Raw genomic sequence first — 24,045 nt, 5'->3', positions numbered from 1 at the left:
CAAGAATCAGAGTTGAAAGTAACCTACTCAGGGAATACAGAGTGTAGTTCTCCTTTGAATAACTCTGAATTGTACAAGACACAATCTGTAACTCTCCCTTGAGAAAAATGAAATACAGTTAATACACAGTATGTGTACAGTCCCCACATAGTCCCAGGGTGAGCACAAGATGCACTGTCACTCTAACTGCTCTGTGCATCTGTCAATACCTCAAGTTTCAACTCCTTTTCTTAATGAACAATACAGTAAAATTAGGCATGCATCATCTCTGATTAGAAACAAAGAGTGCCAACTACTAATGTTCCATTTTCAAGACAGAAGTGGAAAGGCACATTTCACTTCCAGTAAGGTAAAAGTAAAGATTACCTCTACATACGAAATGCAATGCTTACATCATCTCTGTATTTTGACTTGTGAATCACCACGGCTTTGGAAGGAACAGTGGATTCTGGTTTCCGGATGTTAAACTCAGGCTTTGGTCTGGTCTGTTCTTGAAGATTTTTCCACTCATCTAAAGTCATCTCTTGAACTTGGGTTTCTTCTTCTACCTCCAACTCAGGAACTCTATAAAGAGATATATAATCATAAAGAATACTTTTTGATGGTACTAAAATGTCTACTTTATTAAAGAAAAAGTTATAACCATTAATTCAACATATTTTTGTGGTACTGCATTTCAAATGCAAATAAGGTAAGGAAATCTTTGACTCACAAGCTTCCATATTTCATTTTCAACATTTTATGTCATCACTGCCAACAGAAGATACTTCCTATCTGTGTTCAAATCAATCTTTGAAAAATGGGAACATCACCATCCTGATGACATTAACATCACACTTCACCACTGGCACTCCCTTCCAGACAGCATGACAGACAAAATGAGGTAATTATGGACAATGGGTTGAAATAAAATACAGGAAACCATAAACAAGTTTTAAAGCAGTGGCTCATGAATGCATACTTTTGCAAATATCCTCTTTAATGAGTTTTAAAAAGAAAACAAAAGACAGAAATATAGATCGAGAGCAAAGAATTCAGAGTCCAGAAATAAACCTCACATTTACGGTCAACTGATTTTTTTTTTCCAACCATGGTGCCAAAGACAATTCAATGGAGAATGAAAAGTATTTTCAACAAATGGTGCTTGGACAACTGGATATCCACACACACCAAAAGAAAGAATGAAGTTAGACCTACCTCACACCATAAATACAAGAGCTAAAATATAAAACTCTTAGCAGAAAACCTAGGCAGAAACCTTCTTAACCCTGGACTGGGCAATGGTTTCTTCCACATGACACCAAAAAAACAAGCAACAAAAGTACATACATTGAACATCATCAGATACTTTTATACTACAAAGGACACCATCAAGAAAGTAAAAAGACAGTCCACAAAATGGGATAAAATATTTACAAATAATATATCTCATAAGGGACTTGTATCTAGAATACATAAAGAATTCTTTATGAACAGCCAAGCGTGGTGGCTCATGCCGATAGTCCTAGCTACTCAGGGGGGCTGAGGTGGGAGGATCGCTTGAGGCCAGGCATCCGAGGCTGCAGTGAGCTATGATCACACGTGCTTCCATCCATGCATTCAGTCGTTTACTCATTTATTTGTTTGATACAGGCTGGGTTTCACTCTGTTGGCCAGGCTGGAGTACAGTGGCATGATGATGGCTCACCATACCTTCAACCTCCTGAGCCCAAGGATCCTCCCACCTCAGCTTCCTGAGAGTAGCTGGGACTACAGGTATGAGCCATCAGGCCCAGCTAATTTTTACAACCATTTTGTAGAGACGGGGTCTCTCCATGTAGCCCATGCTGGTCTTGAACTCCTGGCCTCAAGCTATCCTCCTGCCTCTGCCTCCCAAAGTGTTGGGATTACAGGTCTGAACCACCGCACCTGGCCTATATACTTAGAGATTTGAGTGCTATAGTACGAGAATTATATCTCAAAAGTGTTTAAGGGGAAAAAACAGGCCGGGCGCGGTGGCTCACACCTATAATCCCAGCACTTTGGGAGGCCGCGGCAGGTGGATCATGAGGTCAGGTGTTCAAGACCAGCCTGACCAACATGGTGAAACCCCGTCTCTACTAAAAATACAAAAATTAGCTGGGTGTGGTGGCACACGCCTGTAATCCCTGTAATCCCAGCTACTCAGGAGGCTGAAGCAGGAGAATTGCTTGAACCCGGGAGGTGGAGGTTGCAGTGAGCCAAGATGGCACCACTGCACTCCAGCCTGGGTGACAGAATGAGACTCTTTCTCCAAAACAAAACAAAACAAAACAGTAGGTGGGGAGTGGGGAATCAAATCTGTATCTTCACTGAAGAGCTGATGTAATTTAAGGTTCTATTATAGAAATACACAGATCAATGTTATAAAAAATATAAGCAAAATCAGTAGAGAAACCTAACCACAGAGCATCCAAAATAGACAAATTTGCAGTGACTCTACAATACCAAGCTGATGGTAGAAAAAACATCAAAGCAAAGATAACATGAAGGAATATGAAGGAACTTTCTGGCGTGATTGGTAATGTTCTGTATATCGACAGGAGTTTGGATTCCACAAGTACATGCATTTGTCAAAACAGTGAATGTACACTTAAGATTTATACATTTCACAGTATATACATTTTATATCAGAAGAAAAAATTGTAAACAAATATTAATTCTATTTAGTGATATGCATGTTGAACTATTTAGGGGGAAGTGTATAGATGTCTACAATTTATTATGAAACATGTCAAAAAACATGGATTAATGATGAATACTTATGTAAAATGAATATATAAGATATAAATGGTAGCATTTAGGTAGTGGTAAGTACAGATGTTCGCTATAAAATTCTTTAAACTTTGCTGTGTTTTGAAATTTTCACAATAAAATGCTGGAAAAATACCAATATCAAAATATAGATCTCAAATATATATTGGCAAAAATATTAAAAGATACTAAGACATTGGAACAGCAAATTAATGGAAACAACCCAAACCTATCTAGAAAAGAACTTGGTGAAAAAACTATAGTATAGCAGCTAAAAAAGGAATGAGGACTATCTGTATATACTGCTATGAAGCACCTTCCAGAGTGAATGAGAAAAAAGCAAGGAGGGGTGTACAGTACCTTGGAGAGCCACACAAATATATATGCATAGCACAGATAGAGATAGATAGTTTTTTTGTTTTGTTTTGTTTTGAGACAGGGTCTCACTCTGTCACCCAGGCTGGAGTGCGGTGGTATGATCTCTGCTCACTGCAACCTCCACCTCCTGGGCTCAAGGGATCCTCTCACTTCAGCCTCCAGAGTAGCTGGGACTACAGGCATGCACCACCATACCCGGCTAATTTTTGTATTTTTTGTAGAGACTGGGTGGGGGAGGGTCTCACTTGTTGCCTAGGCTGGTCTCAAACTCCTAGGCTCAAGCAATCCACCCACCTTGGCCTCCCACAGTGCTGGGATTACAGGCATGAGCCACCGCACCCGGCCAGCATTTTTTTTAAATTGGAATGTAAGCCAGGAAAAGAACAGGGATAAAAGCTATTTGAAAATACCATGTTTTGGCTGGGCACGGTGGCTCCTGTCTATAAACCCAGCACTTTGGGAGGCCGAGGCCCGTTGATCACCTGAGGTCAGGAGTTCGACACAGGCCTGGCCAACATGGTGAAATCCTGTCTCTCCTAAAAATACAAAAATTAGCTGGGCATGGTGGCAGGCACCTGTAATCCCAGCTACTCGGGAGGCTGAGGCAGGAGAATCACTTTGAACCCGGGAGGCGGAGGTTGCAGTGAACTGAGATTGCATCACCGCACTCCAGCCTGGGCAAGAGTGAAACTCCATCTCAAAAAGAAAAAAAAAATTCATGTTTTTCAGACTGAACTTTGGAAACATGTAAATATTTTACATAATTATAAAACAGATTTAAATTAAAATTCAATCTCTAAAATTTGAAAGTAAAATGAATCAAAGTAACCTAAATGTTTATGAAACTGGTGATATAACCATCAAGAGAAACTATTTCAAATGATTTTGAAATACAAAATTTGATTACTCATCTCCCTCCTCGACATAACTTTTCAGTAACCGTGTTACTGAAGGTAATGTTGGTAATGCTGTGACTGTTTTATGTGCAACAAATGATTAAAAGCACAATGTTACTCAGAACTAGAATTTTCAGTATGTAAGAAAAGGAGAAACAAGCAGTCTAGGTAAAAATCCCATATCGTAACTTCGAATTGGAAATATTGAATGAACTCATATTTTATCTTATAATGTGTGTGTGTGTGTATTTCCCATCTCTGTCCACCCAAATGCCCTGGAAACAATCAAGTCCCTGGTGGCAGTGGTTCTTTATCAAAGCAGCTTTACTAAAGAATACAGATGGGAAATACCACACAAAAAATGCTCAACATTATTAGTCATTAGGGAAATGCAAATTAAAACCACAATGAAGCTAGACACGGTGGCCCACATCTGTAATTTCAGCACTCCAGGAGGCCGAGGCGGCACTTGAGGCCAAGAGTTGGAGACCAGCCTGGGTACCAAAACGAGACCCCATCTCTACAAAAAGTAAAAAATAAGCTGGACATCAGGAGGCTGAGGTGGGAGGATCATTTGAGACCAGGAGTTCGAAGTTACAGTAAGCTATGATCACACCACTGTACTCTAGCCTGGGTGACAGAGCAAGATCTTGTCTCTAAAAAAAGAAAAAAACAAACGATGACAACAAAAACCATAATGAGATATGTACCTATTAAAATGACTGAAAGTTATAAAAACTGACCATAGCAAGTTCTAGCAAGGATGTAGGAGAAGTAAACTCTCACTTACTGTTGGTGAGAAAATAACAATGGCACAACCCTTTTGGAAAAGAGTTCAGCAGCTTCTTACAAAGTGAAATATACGCATACCATTTGGTCCAACCATTCCACTCCTAGGTATTTACCCAGGAGAAATGAAAGTGTATATCCATATAAACACTCGTATATTAAAATGTTCAGGACGGGCACAGTGGCTCACGCCTGTAATCCCAGCACTTTGGGAGGCCGAGGAGGGCAAATCACAAGGTCAGGAGTTCGAGACCAGCCTGGCCAACATGGTGAAACCCCGTCTCTACTAAAAATACAAAAATTAGCTGGGTGTAGTGGCGGGCGCCTGTAATCCCAGCTACTCGGGAGGCTGAGACAAGAGAATCGCTTGAACCTGGGAGGCGGAGGTTGCAGTGAGCCGAGATTGCACCACTGCACGCCAGCCTGGGTGACAGAGTGAGACTCTGTCTCAAAGAAAAAAAAAAATGTTCATAGCAGCTTTATAGCAAAAACTGGAAACCACCCAGTGATCACCACCAGGTAAACAGATAAATGGTGGTCCACCTGTATAACAGACTACTACTCCACAATGAAAAGGAATGAACAGATACAAATCACACAGTAAGTATGCTCGGAGAAAGAACACAGACCAAAGAAGAATACAAGCTGCATGATTCCATTCATATAAAATTATAGCAACTGCAAACTAATCTGTAGTGACAGAAAGTAGATCATTGGCTGCCGGGGGGAAATGGGGCAAGAGAGAGGGCCTACAAAGGAACGCCAGGAAACTTTGTGGGGCAATGGCTATGCTCATGATTTTGCTCATGGTGATAGTTTCACAAGTGTACAAATATATCAAAGCTTGTAAAACTGTACATGCTAAATATGTGCCATTTATTGGATGTCAATTATATCTCAAAGCTGTTTTAAAAACAGACATGAGACTAACCAATTGACATGTATATTTCAATATTATTTCAAACAAATAAATTATCTTTTTAAAAAGTTTTGAAGACAATCAGGGAAACTGAAGAAGTGTCTTGGTATTAATGATATCAAGGATATTAAAAAAATTTTAATGGAGTAATGGTATTCCAGTTATGTTATTAAAAAAGAGTAGTAGGTATAACACTGTGAAACATTTATGAGTGGCATATGATACCCTGGGGGAGGCAGAAGTTGGTAGAAATATGCATGAAACAGGAGTGGCCGTGATTTGGTAACAGTTTTAAGCTGAACAACTTACTTACAAGTTCTTTATACTACTTAATTTGTATAATTTTCCATAATATAAAATTTTAATACACAGCTAAAAATAAAGAAATATTAAGGAATCATAAATCTTCTTTAGCCTACTTGTGACAGAATTTTAAAAATCAACAGAACTGAATGCTATAAATTTGGTAATTCTTTCAAACTTAAGACAACCTAATACAAGTTTATAAATTCCAGAAAATTCAATTCTAGAAAGAATAGATTTTACATTAAGGCCACAGAAGTAGTTGTTATTAATAGAGTTTGTTTGTTTGCTTAAAGGACATCATATCTAAACAAAGAACTAGATCAAAAAAGACAAGGTATATATGAAATGCAAGCTTGAAACTGTGTATAGACACATAAAGTAAAGCATGTAGTGTAATTCAGATTAGTTACAAGTTACAGCCTCCTTCAGCAGTATTAGCTTGAAGCTGTTGACTGGAATGCACCTCATTCAAGAATAGAGGCACGAATGCCTCATATCAGAGGCACGAATGCCCTGCTTATCGGCTGCAGTTTCAACAAGCCACGTTGAAAGCAGCATAGTATCACCAAGGACAGGCTCCTTAACCTTATTCCCTACCCACTAAAAGTTATTAGCAAACACACACTATGACAATCCTGTGACGCATACCCCATTTCCCATTTGATTGGTTCTGAGTACAGTTTTACCGGCAGTTTTAGCAATGACTAAATATTCAACAGGAAGAGATGTATCCTTCGATTCTAGGAAGGACTCATGCAAGTATATTTCTAACAACTGAGAGCCTCATAACTGCTATTGCTTTAACACTCCCATTTTTGAGTAATTCAAAGACCTTCACAATTCTTGGTTTATTATAAAAAACTTTTGGGAGGGAATTTTCCATCAAAATGACTTATGGATATAAGGTGGTCAAATCTATGGTAATGTGAATAATGCTATATACAAATTTGATAGTTATATATTTGTTTCTAAACGTGAAATTATAGAAATCATACTGCTTTAACCACAGTTCCCTTTATTTAGAAATGGATGAGACTAGCTAACACTGTATGCTTACCATGTGCCAGATGCTGTTCAAAATGCTTTATTTCATGATATCAATAGTTAGATATAATATCCCATTTTACAAATAAGAATATCGAGGCAGAGAGAGGTCACATAGTGAGCAAATAAATAGAAGAGGCAAGTTCCAATCCTGTCATTGCGTTTCCAAAGCCCACACTCAACCTCTGTGCTCCACTGAGATTCAGGGAATAAGGGGGCAGAGAAAAATACCTAGATGGAAAACAGTCATGATATGCGCAGAAGAAAGATACAAAACATCAATTCAAATGTCCACATTTCCATTCATGCAATACCTTTTCACCTGAATATATGAAAGAGTGCAGTGAATCAAAGAAAGTAGGTTCCAGAAATAAAGCTTTACTAACTGGATATTTAACTGGGACAAATGAATTTAACCTAAAACATAAGAAAATCTTCATTGTTTAAGCAAATACACTAGGAAACCGATTACAATAAAAATAATTTATTGCAGATAGTTTGTATTACTGTTTCCTCACAGTTTCTTTTAATAAAGTATTTTTCAGGAAGGATGGGAGTTGATGCTCCATATTCCTGAGGAGGGAAATGCTCAGAGATTCTGGCAGCTCTTACCTTCCAGGGCCAACATCTTTTGCCCTCTCCTGAGTTACCAGCAGGTGTTCTGAACAGCACTTTTTGCTATTCCTACCACTCACTAGAGGAGTAAGAATGCCTCTGCATCTGCCTGGTTCAAATTCCAGCTCTGCACATGAGCCAGGTGACCTTAGGCAGGTATTGAACCTCTGTCCCAGTGTGAGAATAGCAGTAGCTCCTCCTTCATGGAGTGGCAAAGAACTGAATGCATTAAGACATGGTAGCATTTACAGCAGTTCTTGGCATACAGCAAATGCTCTAAAAATGTTAGAGTTATTCTTTTTCTTCTTCTTCTTTTTTTTTTTTTTTGTTGTTGTTGAGACAGAGTCTCGCTCTGTCACCCAGGCTGGAGTGCAGTGGCACGATCTCGGCTCACTGCAAGCTCCACCTCCTGGGTTCACACCATTCTCCTGCCTCAGCCTCCTGAATAGCTGGGACTACAGGTGCCCGCTACCATACCCAGCTAGTTTTTTGTATTTTCAGTAGAGACTGGGTTTCACCGTGTTAGCCAAGATGGTCTTGATCTCCTGACCTTGTGATCCACCCACCTCGGCCTCCCAAAGTGCTGGGATTACAGGTGTGAGCCACTGCGCCTGGCCAATGTTAGAGTTATTCTTAAAACAAAATACAAGGAGTCATCACAGGTATTGTCGGACACTAGAACACCATGCAACAAGGAACAGTTAATACTTCTGTAATGAAAGGAGAAGATGGAAGGATGGAAGGGCACTGCACATATAATTATCAGTAAAATATGTCCTATTTGAGGAAAACGGAAGTGCACTTTGGGTTGTGTGTTTGAACATAAGTGAGGGTACATTAGATTCATCTATCAAGACATTCTAGAACTGAGAGGTACACTGAATGTACATTCAGGCTAAATGCCAAAAGCCAGAGTGCAAAATCAACATTCAAACAGGGCTGACACCAGAGAGCATCGCTATCACTCAGTGTATTTCTCGGATACCAGCCCAACTTTTAGAGTATCAAAAAATTATAATTGTATTATTAGAAATTTTAGTAATAATGTTAAAATTTGACAAGGCAGTGCAGAAAAAAGAATCTCTCGGCACGGTCACTCAATACCTGCATTGCACTTGCAATTCCAAATAGATGCTCACTTTCCCCCCAGGTCAGCAGAAAAGAGAGAGAAAGATTTTTCAGCTAGCTCTCCTGGGATATTGCAGACAGACAGTCAACAAGCTTTATTTTCTTTCACAGTGACTAAATATTTTTGTCTAATATTATGAATACTAGAGTATCTCAATCAATTCTATAGATTAGAACAATACTATAATTTACTCTCTATTATTCTGCCTTATATTACCTGAATTTGTATAAATGTTTATTGGCTCAAAAAGGATATAATGTTCTCCTGAAGGTATCCAGTTAACTTTCTCAACATTCATATAAACTGTTAATCTAGTTCCTTAGTTAGCTCACTGTCTAAATATTCATATTAACTGTTAATCCTATTTATTTAATGAAACATTTCTTGTTTTGAATAATACATTGCAATTGTTTTGAATACAGCTTTCACAATCATCAATTACTGTGGCCTTTCACTCTTGAAGTAAGTAACAATAATAAGAGCAGATACTGATAAAGCACTAGCTACATGCCAGGCACCACTCTAGGACACAGACACGAACGCACACACACACACAAAATCTTTACAAGAACCCTATAATGTAGGTACGTTATTATTCCCATTTTACAGATGAAGAAAACTGAGCCACTGAAAAAGAAATTAAATAACTTGCCCAACTAGTAAGTGGCAGAGCTGGGATTTCAACTCATCACACTGGTTCAATGTCTGTGCTCTTAACCACTAGACACCCTGCCTTTTGGCAGCTGAAGGATGAGTAAGAGATAGATAGGCGAAGAGTAAAGGGGGTTTGGGAAAACAAAGAAACAACACTTGTGAAAGCTGTATGGCAAGTGTGAGGGCAGGGGTGGGATAAAAGTACATTTGAGAACATGAAATAAAGGCCTCATGGTGAACCCAGAGAAGGCACAGGAATGTCTGAACTTGAGGGTTTTGCAGGGGCCAGACCACACAGGACTCTGCAGGTCAGAACAGGCGACAGAAAAAGGACAGGAAGACATTGGAGGGTCTTAAGCAAGGGGTGGGGGCATGACAATCAGAATGCGGTGTGAACACCACCTTGGCGTAGGTGAGGATGCAGGGAGCCCTGTGAGGGGCTCCAGCGGTGGTCCAGATAACAATGGCTTAGACGACGCTGGTGAGTGGTGATGCTCGGTATTTAGGGGTACAATCACCAGAGCAGAGGGAAGGACTGGGTTTTGGAAAGAGGAGGGTCAAGAAGACAGAAGTTCCAAGGATGACTCGTAGGTTTCTGGTTTGTACAGTTGGATGGAAACACTGAGTGAGGACCAGAGGTGTGGGGAGGAGTCAGCTCAGTCTCGGTCAGGCTGGGCACAGGAGCATCTGGGATGTCCCAGGGAAATTGTCCAGTAGGCAGATGGAGCCACAGGCCTGGAGCCCACATTGAAGGTTAGAGCCAGAGATACATATTCCAGAGTTAGTGTGTAAATGACAATTTAAGTCACAGAAGTGCATAAGATCCTATAAAGAAACTCTATAGAAAGAGAAGGCCTAAGGCAGGGCCCTGAAGAACTTAACATTTTAAAAGACCCGAAAGACAATGATGAGCCTGCAAAGGAGATGCTGAGAGGCAGAAGGAAAAGAAGAGCAGAGTGATCGCAGAAACCAACAGGAGAGCACGTTTACGAAGAAATCAATAACGTCAAATGCTTCTGAGAGGTCAAGAAAGACGCAGACTGCAGCATCTATTAGATCTGGAGACATGGTGACTGTTTCAGAAGGACAGTGAGGACAGAAGCCAGGCCTGGGCTAAAGGGAGGAATAAGTGGAGGGGAGGAAGTGAAGAAGGCCACACGCAACTCTGAAAGAGGCGGCTGACGTAAGTGTCCAGAGGACACTTACGCAGGAGAGACTGAGCATGTTTAAATGCTGACTGGAAGACTAGGGTTGGGAGGAAGGAGATGAATGTACCAAAAAAGGAAGGAGCTAACTAACAGTATGAAGTTTTCATGAAGTCAGTAGGAAAGATCTGAAGCATGAAGAGGTCAGGGGGGGATGGCAGCCCGATGGTTAGCACGAGGGAAGGAGCCCAGGAGGCGTGCAGGTGTAGCAGTCTTGTATCTTTGGCAGTGGGAGGATGATGAAGTTGCCACCTAATGGATCATAATTACTCTGTGATATAGAAGGAAACGTTGCATCCAGAAAATGAAAGAGGACGATGGCGGAAGGGTACAGTGGGACGCAGTGTCAGGGTTTTGAGGAGAAATTAAAAGTCATTAGAGAAGGTGGGAGAAAGAGTGAACCCAAGAACCGGGGATCGCCAAGGCCTGGTTTCAGAATATCAGTGACCGGGAATTTACTGGGGTTCCAACCAGGCCCACGATGTGACTTGTAGTGCTCAGCTTGTGGGAACAGGCAGAGAGAAGGCAGATAGTGGAGTCACCCAGGACGGGTTTTGCTAGCAAGTTACAGCAGCAGGTCCAAAGGGCCAGAGAGTTGAAGGCGCATGGGTATTTAAGAACTTGGAGGCCGGGCACAGTGGTTCATGCCTGTAATCCCAGCACTTTGGGAGGCTGAGATGGGCGGATCACCTGAGGTTGGGAGTTCAAGACCAGCCTGATCAACATGGAGAAACCCCGTCTCTACTAAAAATACAAAATTAGCCGGGCATGGTAGCACATGCCTGTAATCCCAGCTACTCAGGAGGCTGAGGAGGAGAATTGCTTGAATCTGGGAGGCGGAGGTTGCAGTGAGCCAAGATCGCGCCATTGCACTCCAGCCTGGGCAATAAGAGCGAAACTCTGTCTCAAAAAAAACCCCAGAAAAACAGAACTTGGAAGGGTGCTGGAGACGGAGCCGGGATCTAAGCTACATAATGAAAAGAGAGGGAGGGAGGACTGGGAGAGCACAGAGGGGACAAGACACTAGAGGTCCATACAAGAGTCAGGCTACTCCAAGTCAAGGAATTTAACAAGCTGCTGGAAAAGAGCTTGTGAGCAGAGGACAGAATGCCCAACTTTCACCCATTAATTATCATTGATATTCATTAGGTTGTCTGAACTAATTATTAATTAGTTTGATCACCAGTCATTCATACATTAAGGTCAGCCCTCTGTGATAGGATAAGCGGTTGAGATTCCCAGTCTGTGAAGAGCTCTTAGAAATCATCAAGAAAGGCCAGGTGCAGTGGCTTACCTGTAATCCCAGCACTTTGGGAGGCTGAAGCGGATGGATCACTTGAGGTCAGGAGTTCGAGACCAGCCTGGCCGACATGGTGAAATGCCATCTCTACTAAAAATGCAAAAATTAGCTGGGCGTGGTGGCGCACGCCTATTGTCCCAACTACTCAGGAGACTGAGACAGGAGAATCGCTTGAACCCAGGAAGTGGAGGTTGCAGTGAGCCAAGATTGTGCCATTGCACTCCACCCTGGGTGACAAAGCAAGTTCCATCTCAAAAAAAAAAAAAAAAAAAAGAAAAAATAAATCATTAAGAAGAGAACCAACACCACAATGGGGAATGAACAAAATGCCCTACTTGGCTGGAGACTCCTCTTCCGGGGCGCCCTGGGACTCCTCCACCACTGAGGGTTCCTCCATCGGTGCAGTCGGCTCCACATCACTGAAAAACAGCAAGACCCTCTCTAGTCACACAAATACGTTCACACCAATGCCTTTGTATGTTTAAGATGGAGAAAACATTGTTTTTTTGGTTTTTTGGGTTTTTTTTTTTTTTTTTTGAGACTGAGTCTCACTCTGTCGCCCAGGCTGGAGTGCAGTGGTGCAATCTCGGATCAGTGCAACCTCCCTCCCAGGTTTAAGTGATTCTCCTCCCTCAGCCTCCTGAGTAACTGGGATTACAGGCGTCCACCACCATGCCCAGCTGATTTTTTTTGTATTTTTGGTAGAGACAGGGTTTCACCATGTTGGTCAGGCTGGTTTCGAACTCCTGACCTCCCACCTCGACTTCCCAAAGTGCTGGGGTTACAGTTATGAGCTGCCGTGCCTGGCCTATCGAGGGCTTTAAAGTAAGTTTTTTTAAAAAAGTAACCACAAATTGAACTACAATAACATAAAAGACTTTTTCAATTTAAATAAGTATTAAATTCTCAACTCCAACCTACTGAAATCAATTCTTTAAAAACTCACTCTTTTTAAAACAAAACTTGAATAATTAACATTTGTTTTTTAAAATGAAGGTTCCAGGCCGGCAGGGTGGCTCACGCCTGTGATCCTAGCACTTTGGAAGGCCAAGGAGGGTGGATCACTTGAGGCCAGGAGTTTGAGACCAGCCTGGCCAACATGGTGAAACCCTATCTCTACTAAAAATACAAAAATTAGCTGGGCATGGTGGCTGGAGTGCGATGGCGCCATCACAGCTCACTGTAGTCTCGACCTCCCAGGCTCAAGAGAACTTCCCACCTCAGCCTCTGGAGTAGCTGGGGCTACAGGCGCACACCACCACGCCCGGCTAATATTTTGTATTTTTTGTAGAGATGGGATTTCACTTTGTTCCTCAGGCTGGTCTTGAACTCCTGAGCTCAAATAATCCACCTGCCTCAGCCTTCCTAAGTGCTAGGATTATAGGCATGAACCACAAAAAACTGAGTATTTCTTAAACTTCAGCAATTAGCTGATTTTACAGAAAAGAAAAATCATAGATGTCCTCCTATGTTGACCTATTTTATAAATGAATATAAAATATTGTGCCTACAGCTATCATAGAACTGTATGATCAAAACTGAAAGACAATTAAGTTTCAAAATTAGCAGCAATTAATTTGGCAGGTTCTGCTATTTTGCTGAAAGTAAATCATCCGGGCGTGGTGGCTCACGCCTGTAATCTCAGCACTCTGGGAGGCCGAGGCGGGAGGATCACGAGGTCAGGAGATTGAGACCACCCTGGCCAACATGGTGAAACACCGTCTCTACCAAAAATACAAAAATTAGGTGGGCGTGTTGGCGGGTGCCTGTAGTCCCAGCTACTTGGGAGGCTGAGGCAGGAGAATCACTTGAACCCAGGAGGCGGAGGTTGCAGTGAGCCGAGATCATGCCACTGCACTCCAGCCTGGAGACTCTGTCTCAAAAAAAAAGAAAAAAAGGTAAATCACCAATGTTGGATTTATCAGAAGAAAGATATAACCCCAGGGCCCATGTCTATATTTTGACTTCAGTTGTACTAGTGCAGAAAATGCCTATTTGTGCACATATGTTCCATAAAATGATGTTACACACTTCAAGGCTTTGTTACCTAGTTCAAATTTAATCAGACCTCAAACTTAATCAAATCTCTGACAACAACAGATTTTCATCAAATTTTGCTTTGAGAACAAATAAAACTGTCTTGCTCTTCACAATAAAAGTTGAAAGGCAGCATTATTGAAAACTGCGTTCATGGGTGTCTACTCCAATTTTAACAAGAAAATAATATCTGATACACTTTTTAAATTATTGCAGATGGAAAAATTCTATTTCAGCACAGATAAATAGAAAAAATTCTATTTTACCGCTGTCAAACTGTTGAAGAAAAGCAGTATTACTGAAATGGCTCAGTCATACCAGTTTGAAGGCACTTTGTCCTTAAATCCAGTTATTGCTGTCAGCGTCTTCAAATAGGAATACTCGACTACAGCAAAGCCCTTACACCTTTAATACACTGGGAAGCACTTGGGCTTTGCCAGCCACAAACATATTACTTACTGTGTTAGGCTCACCTCCACTTTCTTCTCACTAATCAAAAGTAGCACATAACTCCTTCGCATACATCATTTTCATGACCTCAAGCCGATTTACTAAGAAATAAATTTCTTACTCACTTTATTAAGAAATGTATGAAGTATATGTATACATAAAATTTATCTCTATTTATTAATTAAGAAATTAGTCTTATTCTAAGAAAAGCTTTCCATTACAAATTATAACCACCTAAGAGCTTTGACTAGCTGAGTGTGGTGGCTCACGCCTGCAGTCTTAGCTCTTTGGGAGCCAAGGCAGGTGAACTGCTTGAGCCCAGAGGTTTGACACCAGCCTGGGAAACATGGCAGACCTGCATCTCTACTAAAAATACAAAAAAAGGCCGTGCACGGTGGCTCACGTCTGTAATCCCAGCACTTTGGGAGGCCGAGGTGAGCGGATCATGAGGTCAGGAGATTGAGACCATCCTGGCTAACAGGGTGAAAACCCATCTCTACTAAATATACAAAGAAAATTAGCTGGGCGTGGTTGCATGCGCCTGTAGTCCCAGCCACAGGTGAAGCTGAGGCAGGAGAATCGCTTGAACCCGGGAGGGAGAGGTTGCAGTGAGCAGAGATCATGCCACTGCACTCCAGCCTGGGCAACAGAGTGAGACTCTGTCTCAAAAAAAAAAAAAAAAAAAAAAATGCTGGGTGTGGTGGGTGTGGTGGCATGCGCCTGTAGTCCTAGCTGCTCGGGAAGCTGAGGTGGAAGGATCATCTGAGCCCGGGGTTTCAAGGTTATGGTAAGCCAAGATTGAGCCACCATACTCCAGCGTGGGCAACAGAGTCAGACCCTGTCTTAGAGAGAGAGAGAGAGTAAAAAAAAAAAAGAGCTTTGACTTTATAACTCACAAACCAATCCAAAATGAGTGCCATGGGGCACACGTCATTTTAACACTGAGACATGCCAGCCTGCATGGCCACAAGTGGTCACCTCTTAACATTACAAGGCCAAGGCTGGCCCTCTAGGATAAGTAACCACTTAGAGCCAAAATGATTTTAAGTTCAAAGGCAAACTGAAATGAAGTGGTAGTATTAGATAAGGTGGTAAATCAGATGATTAAGAAAGAAGGTGCCCAAGCTGGGCACGGTAGCTCACGCCTGTAATCCCAGCGCTTTGGGAGGCCAAGGCAGGTGGATCACCTGAGGTCAGGAGTTCGAGACCAGCCTGGCCAACATGGTGAAACACCATCTCTACTAAAAATACAAAAATTAACCAGGCATGGTGGCGGGCACCTGTAATCCCAGCTATTCAGAAAGCTAAGGCAAGAGAATTGCTTGAACCTGGGAGGTGGAAGTTGCAGTGAGCTGAGATCGCACCACTGCACTCCAGCCTGGGTGACAGAGTGAGACTCCGTCCCAAAAAAAAAAAAAAAAAGGAGAAAAAGAAAGAAAGAAAAAGAAAAAGAGAAAGAGAAAGAAAGAAAGAAGGAAGAAAGTGCCTATATTACTTTTTTAAAATATCTTATCAAAGTAAAACAAAACAAAATTAAAAGATCTGTCATCAAGATCCTATGGAACCCCAGATAGAGAAACACTCAACAAGTTTGTCTTCTTTTCAAGGAGAACACAAATGAGCAATGGTAGTAAATCTAACATTGTTACATTTGATATTAGTTTGTACATTTGTCTTTAAGGACAACAATTTAAGAAAAATAAGTTCATGTAAAAAGCTTATATTCTGGCCAGGCACAGTGGCTCATGCCTGTAATCCCAGCACTTTGGGAGGCCAAGGCAGGTGGATTACCTGAGGTCAGGAGTTCGAGACCAGCCTGACCAATGTGGTGAAACCCTGTCTTTACTAAAAATACAAAAATTAGCCAGGCATGGTGGCGTGCACCTGTAGTCCCACCTACCTGGAAGGCTGAGGCAGGAGAATCGCTTGAACCTGGGCAGCGGAGGTTGCAGTGAGCCGAGATCGCGCCATTGCACTCCAGCCTGGGTGACAGAGCAAGACTCCGTCTCAAAAAAAAAAAAAAAAAAAGCTTATATTCTTCAAAAGAAGAAAAGTGGAAGCCTGGATCCCCTCAAGCCTCTGCACTAGTGGGAAGCCTGCCCTGTAGCACTGCTCACACTGCACTGCCTGCAGCACGCCCTACCTCTTCTTCTGCAGACACCAGGAAGGCATCATCCCTCCAGCTGTGAAATAAAACAGAGCAGAACCATGTATCCACTCTAACTAGCAGAAGAATTGGCACAGATCTAAGGCACCATGAAGCCTCAGAGAAATGTCCAACTTGAGCCTCAGGTGAAGCCTGTCACTAAGCTTCAATCTACAAATGATTTTATGAAATGAAGATGTATCAAGGATCCACACGAACTTTGAAAGGTAAAAACATATAGAATATCCAGGAATTTAAAAAAAGCATTTTAGGCCAGATGTGGTAGCTCATGCCTATAATCCTAGCACTTTGGGAGGCTGAGGCAAGAGGACTGCCTGAGCCCAGGAGTTCGAGACCAGTGTGGGCAACATAGTGAGATCTTGTCTCCATTTTAAAAAATAATGAACAAAACAAAAAGCTTTTTTTGTTTTTTTGAGATGCTGTGTCTCGCTCTGTCACTCGGGCTGGAGAGCAGTGGTGCCATCTCGGCTCACTGCAACCTCTGCCTCCCAGGTTCAAGCAATTCTTCTGCCTCAGCCTCCTGGGTAGCTGGGACTACAGGTGCCTGCCACCATACTCTGCTAGGTTTTGTATTTTTAGTAGAAACGGGGTTTCACCATGTTGGCCAGGCTGGTCTCAAACTCCCGATCTCAAGTGATCCATCCACCTTGGCTTCCAAAGTACTGGGATTACAGGCGTGAGTCACCATGTGCAGCCAACAAAAAGCATTTTGAGGCATGTGCAAATGTACAGTGCCATATGTTTGAGGCATCAGCAAATACATGGTCATCTGTCACAAATTTGTTTGGCTAAAGTAATAGAATTTGAAAAGCAGTTTAAATCTAACTGCAACATAGCAAACCTGTTTTAAAAACTTATCTCACGAAACAAAAGCCTAAAATCAATCTCTACTTAGGGGCACAGAAGTATAAAGCACAACACAGAAGACATCATTTTCAAGAAAAGCAAAGATCCAGAGATTTCCACTTAATTGCAGGTTCTCAGAGGGCACACACTTACACTGTACCTGGTATCTTTACCCGATCCCCAGGTTCGAACTCCACATCCACCCATGTTGTCTTCAGTTCTGACTGCTCTACGGAAAGAAAGAATAGTCCCTTAAACCAGAAGCTAGTCTCCAGTCAATCTCCAAAGCAGAAAGAGTGGTTCATAAAAGTCCCAGGATCAGCTTTTCACAAGAATAACAGCACAGTACTATAAAGTTAACTAAATATTAACACATAATAGATTCATACCATGTGCTGCCACCATCTTAAAGTGAAAATAGCATTTACAAAGAAACTTACATTTTGTCATTCCCACCATATCTTTCAAATTCTCGCTTTCCTCTCTGGTCAAAAGCGTCAAAAACTCTGTTCCCAGGGCCGCCTCTGCTTCTGCCGCGCATACCCCCTCTCGGGCCTCCACGTCCTCTCAACGGTCTGTCTCGATCAAACCTATCACCTGGTCTAGGAAGGAGTGGATATAATAAAAACTGGTAAATTAAAGGTCTAAGGTCTCTCCAGAAAAAAATTCTAAAAGAAAATCATGGTTATAGTATACTGGAAAGAATGGTGGCTTGAATCATAAATTAATAGTTAACCTTTAGTGAGCGCATACTATAGACTATATACCTGGCATTGTTCTGAGCACTTTACATATAGTAATTGGATTCTCACAAACAAATCTTTAATATACAATTATTGCCTATAGATAAGGAAACGGAAGCAGAGAGTAGGCTAAGTGGTGGGGCCAGTCCAGGAGAAGCAGGTGCTAGACAGGCATAGTACTAATCTGAATGGGGCATTCCTTTCTCTCTCTGGATCTAGTTTCCTTACTCAAAAAATGAGAATGTTGATAAATAAATTCTAAGGTTCATTCCTGTTCTAATACCAAATCTTTAAGTTAAATTTGGAATGTTTTGTGTAAGAAAAATGGTTAAACTTCAAATTATGCCCCTTCCCAAATCTCCCTCCTAAACACACAACCAGCCGGTAACATTTGGAACTGTGAAAACCTTAACCTGTCTTCCACCTCATTACTCCACACAAATGGCCAAGGGCAGCTGAAGACCTCTTTAAGCCCAATAGCAACTTTTGTCTTCATGTCATTTGACCCCAGTGTCATATGACACTGCTGGCCACCAATCTTCCTGACTTTCTGGCTTCTCTTTTTCTGCCTGCCCTTAGAAAATTATTTTTGGAATAGATAATACCCAAACATGGTACAAAACTCACATTGTTCCTCAGCCACGCAATTCCACTTCTCAGAGGCAGCCAATTCAAGATTCAGAGAAGGGAAAAGTTCTCCGCCTGCCTCTCATGCCTAACCATTTGTCTTGGTGCTCTATATGGATACCCATCTGTCCTTATCCTTGTGGGCACTCTCACTTTTCTTTTGTTTTATTAGAACCTTACTTTAGATTTCTTTTTTTGAGGCAGAGCCTTGCTCTGTTGCCCAGGCTGAAGTGCAGTGGCAGGATCTCGGCTCATGCCACATCCACCTGGCCCCCACGCTAATGCTAACTGGCCCTGTGTCTCTCATCTGATCGCAGGACGTGAAGCCAGTTACTTCCTAGACATCTCCACCCGGACATCCCCAAGTCAGGCACACACATGCCCAACGCGGAGCCCTTATTCCTCCTGTGATTCCCAACTCACAATACGAGCGAGAGCCCAAGCCACTCCTCCCTCTTCTTCCTCTGCCACATCAGAGCCTGGACCCAGGACCTGATTGCCCACCCACTCCTCCCTGCACCGTCGCTGGGCACCATCACTCTTTCTGAGGACTTGTCTCTCCTTCACTAAGCTCTAAGCTCTTTTTAACCATTGTAACAATAGTTTAATAAGAGAAATGTTTTCTAATTTGGAAAGGCTTTTAAAAACATTTAAAATCACAAGAAATTACTTATTTAATAGAGGTCCTGGCATCAAGAAACCTAGTGGCATTAGTAGCTCAAACACCAGCACTAGAGATATGTTACAATCTACTTTTATGGCTAAAAGTGTTACATTAAGAAGCCGCTATACAATAGTGGGTAAAAGTATACAAAACTCGCAATCTTCCTTACTCAAAAAATAAAGAAATACAGAAGTACTGATCATTAACGTCATGCCAGTCTCTTATAAGAAACACAACCTAAATAAATTCTCCAAGTTGGCTTTTCTGTCTCCCACCTCCTGTAACCAAAACCTGATTCTAAACTATAGCAAATATCTAAAGCAAAACCTGATTCTAAACTATAGCAAATATCTAAAGCAGGCTGGGCTCGGTGGCTCACGCCTGTAATCCCAGCACTTTGGGAAGCCAAGATGGGCAGATCACTTGAGGTCAGGAGTTTGAGACCAGCCTGGCCAATATGGTGAGACCCCATCTCTACTAAAAATACAAAAATTAGCCAGCCGTTGTGGCGGACGCCTGTAATCTCAGCTACTTGGGGGACTGCAGCAGGAGAATCGCTTGAACCCGGGAGGCAGAGGTTGCAGTGAGCCGAGATGGCACCACTGCACTCCAGCCCGGGCAACAAAGCGAGACCTTGTCTTAAAAATAAAAAAAAAAAAAAAACTAAAGCAGGCTAGGAGTGGTGGCTCACTCCTGCAATCCCAGAACTTTGGGAGGCCAACGCAGTTGGATTGCTTGGGCCCAGGAGTTCGAGACTAGCTTGGGCAACATGGCAAAACCCCATCTCTACTAAAAAATATAAAAATTAGCCAGGCATAGTGGTGCATGCCTGGTAATCTCAGCTACTCAGGAGGCTGAAGCGGGAGGATTACTTGAGCCCAGGAGTGCAGTGAGCTGAGATCCTGCCACTGCACTCCAGCCTGGGAAACAGAGCAAAAAAAGAAATCTAAAGTACAGTTCTAAAACAAAAGAAAAGTAACAGTAATTTTTTTTTTCAGGCAGTATCTCACTCTGTTGCCCAAGCTGGAGTGCAATGGCCCAATCACTGCTCACTGCAGCCTTGATCTCCCAGGCTCAAACAATCTTCCCATGTCAGTCCCCCAAGCAGCTGAGACTACAGGCATGTGCCACCACACTCGGCTAATTACCCTTTGTAGAGATGCGGGTTTCACCATGTCGCCCAGGTTGGTCTCAAATTACTGAGCTCAAGAGATCCGCCTACCTAGGCCTCCCAAAGTGCTAGGACTACGGGTATAAGCCACTGTGCCCAGCCAACAGTAAACTCTCTTTTTTTTTTTTTTTGAGACAGAGTCTCGTTCTGTCTCCCAGGCTGGAGTGAAGTGGTGCAATCTCAGCTCACTGCAGCCTCTGCCTTCCAGATCAAGTGATTCTCATGCCTCAGCCTCCTCAGTGGTTGAGATCACAGCTGTGCACCACCACGCCTGGCAAATTTTTTTTTTTTTTTTAGAGACAGAGTCTCGCCTGTCACACAGGCTGGAGTGACATGGCGCAATCTTGGCTCACTGCAACCTCCACTTCCCAGGTTCAAGCGATTATCCTGCCTCAGCCTCCAGACTAGCTAGGATTACAGGCGTGTGCCACCACACCCGGCTAATTTTGTATTTTTAGTAGAGACGTGGTTTCACCACGTTGGCCAGGCTGGAATCGAATTCCTGAGCTCAGGTGATCTGCCTGCCTCTGCCTCCCAAAGTGCTGGGATTTCAGGTGAGAGCCACTGTGCCGAACCTACAAATTCTTTTTTTTTTTTTTTTTGAGACAGAATCTCACTATGTCACACAGGATAGACTGCAGTGGCATGATCTCGGCTCACTGCAACCTCTGCCTCCTGGGTTCAAGCAATTCTCCTGCCTCAGCCTCCCGAGTAGCTGGGATTACAGGCGCACCCCACTAATTTTTGAATTTTTAATAAGGCGGGATTCACTATGTTGGCCAGGCTGGTCTTGAACTCCTGACCTCAGGTGATCTGCCTGCCTCAGCCTCCCCAAAGTGCTGGGATTACAGGCGTGAGCCACTGTGCCACCAAGGGCATTTCTTATAGCACTTTCCCCAAGCTTGAATATGATAAAATTTGATCTTTGCTCATCTGATAGTGAAAAGGGGTGTCACCTTGAGTTTCTTTGATACCTATACATGTTTATTGGACAGAATTATAGAATCTTCATAATCTCGAAAGATTATCTAAATTCAGCCCTCTCCATTTTTCAATGAGGAAACAGACCCAGAGTTTCAGCAATGTGTGTAGTAGTCTTGTCACAGCCAGCTGCCATGGATTTCTATTCTACCCAGGCAGAGAACGTGTTTTCCCATGGAAGCAATGTCATAAACGGCACTGGGATTAACAGGCATGTCTCCGCCCCCGAGATCTGCTATATCATGTGGTGCACATATTCTGGGAGTAAACTACTGTTTTTAATGCAGTAGGAATTTTTCCTTAGGCTCCAAATAAACTTAATTGAACTCTTAGAACATAGACTATTAGGAGATTAGTCTGCCTCTGTCTAGATGAATTTTGGCTCTTCCTTTCTGTAGTTTACTGGTCATTTAAAATCAATTCCTGTTCTGAAAAAAAAAGATCCCTCAGATGTTTACCCTCCCCCCATTATTAACAAGCTTTAAGCAAATTGTGGTAAAATATGCATACCATAACATTTACCATTTTAACCATTTTTAAGTGTTCAGTTCTGTGGCATTAAGTACATTCACACTGTTGTGCAACTATCATCACCATTCTTCTCCAGAACTTTTTATGTTTTCAGACTGAAACTTGGTATCCACACTGAACTCCTCATTCATACTTTCATGGGCTCCAGGCTTCCCACTTGTGAAATAGGCATCATGTCTACTTGCTAGGACTGTTGTAAGACAGTGAATCACAAGTCTATAAAGCAGCATGCTTGGCTCAAATGTTATTTTCCTTCCTTTTGCTCGTGAGTTTGTCACAAATAAAACTTTCTATGTTTTATTTATTAAGAGTGTTTTTATTATTAGTTAAGAGTATTATTTATTGAGGGTATTTTTTAAGAAACTAAGAAAATGTTTTCTGATATCAAGATTCAGATTTCCCTGAAAGTGAAAATCCCCTACATATCTGTACTGCGATGCGCTGAGAACACATTACTTCTGTGGCATTCCTGCCAAAAGTACGTAACCTCGTTCCACGAGGAAACATCAGAAAAACTCAAAATCTGGGACATATTATAAAATAACTGGTTCATACTCTTCAACATGTCAAATTCATAAGGACAAAGGAAGGCTAAGGAGCTGTTCCTAATTAAAGATGACTAAATACAATGCATTTGCCTGGAGTGGATCCTGAACCAGAAATGTTTTCTCTTTTGTGAAAAGACATCACTGGGACAATTGGTGAAATCTGAGTAAAGTCTGTAGACTACGTAATTTAGAGAATTAGGTAACAGTATTGTATTCATTTTAATGACTTTGAAAACTGTATCATGTTTTTAGGAAATGCATTTAAAGTATTTAGGAGTAAGGGGACATTCCTACACCTTATTCTCGAATAACAAAGAAAGGTTGTGTGGTGTGGTGGGGGATGGATGATAAAGCAAATGTGGTAAACAGTTAGCGTGTGGGGAGTCTCGAAGGGCAGATGGAAATTCTTTGTATAATTCTTAAAACTTTTCTGTAATTCTGACCTTATTTAAATAAAAAAACCCCTCCATAATTCCATATCCCACCTTACTCTTCCATATATGTATTATTTCACTTAATAGCTATTTTTTCATGTCACATATAAAGATCTATTTTATCCTTTTTAAAGACTACACAGTCTTGCTACTAAAAAAGGGGGGAAACATGGGTTTGTGCAAGTGAACTATAATTTCCTCATTTCCACAGAATCCCTAAAGTGAGGGGAAAATAAATACCCAAATGCTTCCAAAAATAAGCAGCTCTGCTCCAAGAAGCTTTGCAGAAACAAGTAGACTGTGCTTACTACACAGCAGATTTGAAGTAATCACCAAAAAAGGTGCAAAATTAAGCCTTTCTATAAGTTTCTCCCTCCAACATGGTTGCAGATAGACTATCTCAATGTCTTGAATGTGTAACTTCCAGGTGAATAGTTCTGCACGAGTCATCACCTGCTCAGCCCACCCAGGGTAAGTTACTCTGTGCTGGACTTTTGTTTTGTTTTGTTTTTAATAGGCTCTATAGTATGGTTTACAAAGCCACATTTTTTGGTTAAAACTTATAGCCAGAATCCTAAATGGAATGGAATTAGCAGTCAAGAAGCAGAAAGAGTTTGGAAAAATGGCTCCCTTGACATATAACTGTTCACTATTCTAGTCTTCCTTAGCTTGTTTAACTTTATTTTCCTTGAAATGTGATTCACTACTTGTTTCTGTTTAACATAAACAGGTTTAATGATTAAACAAAGACTTTAAGCAGCAAGTGCCAAGCATAAGACACAACCCCTCCCCGTGTTGAGGTGGAGTGCGGTGGCCACCATGCTGCCACATCACTAAGC

At 41.9% G+C, this 24,045-nt stretch overlaps 1 protein-coding gene across 2 annotated transcripts in view; it reads right to left on the bottom strand.

Annotated features, from left to right (window-relative positions):
• HABP4 (hyaluronan binding protein 4) overlaps positions 1 to 24,045 on the bottom strand; it is a 39,602-nt gene that overhangs the window by 6,334 nt on the left and 9,223 nt on the right. Inside the window, exons 3-6 of one of the 2 annotated variants that reach the window (XM_004048311.5) lie at positions 17,948 to 18,109; positions 17,668 to 17,736; positions 12,343 to 12,426; positions 393 to 564 (exon numbers count right to left, since the gene is read on the bottom strand). In XM_004048311.5, the coding sequence (XP_004048359.1) occupies positions 393 to 564; positions 12,343 to 12,426; positions 17,668 to 17,736; positions 17,948 to 18,109 (487 nt within the window). The remainder of the gene's footprint in view (positions 1 to 392; positions 565 to 12,342; positions 12,427 to 17,667; positions 17,737 to 17,947; positions 18,110 to 24,045) is intronic. The other variant, XM_055350009.2, reaches the window with a different exon arrangement.

The sequence above is a fragment of the Gorilla gorilla genome, chromosome 13, assembly GCF_029281585.2.
Source record: "Gorilla gorilla gorilla isolate KB3781 chromosome 13, NHGRI_mGorGor1-v2.1_pri, whole genome shotgun sequence".
Classification (NCBI taxonomy): domain Eukaryota; kingdom Metazoa; phylum Chordata; class Mammalia; order Primates; family Hominidae; genus Gorilla; species Gorilla gorilla.
The sequence above is the reverse complement of the archived record's forward strand: the minus strand, read 5'-3'. Positions and strand labels throughout refer to the sequence as shown.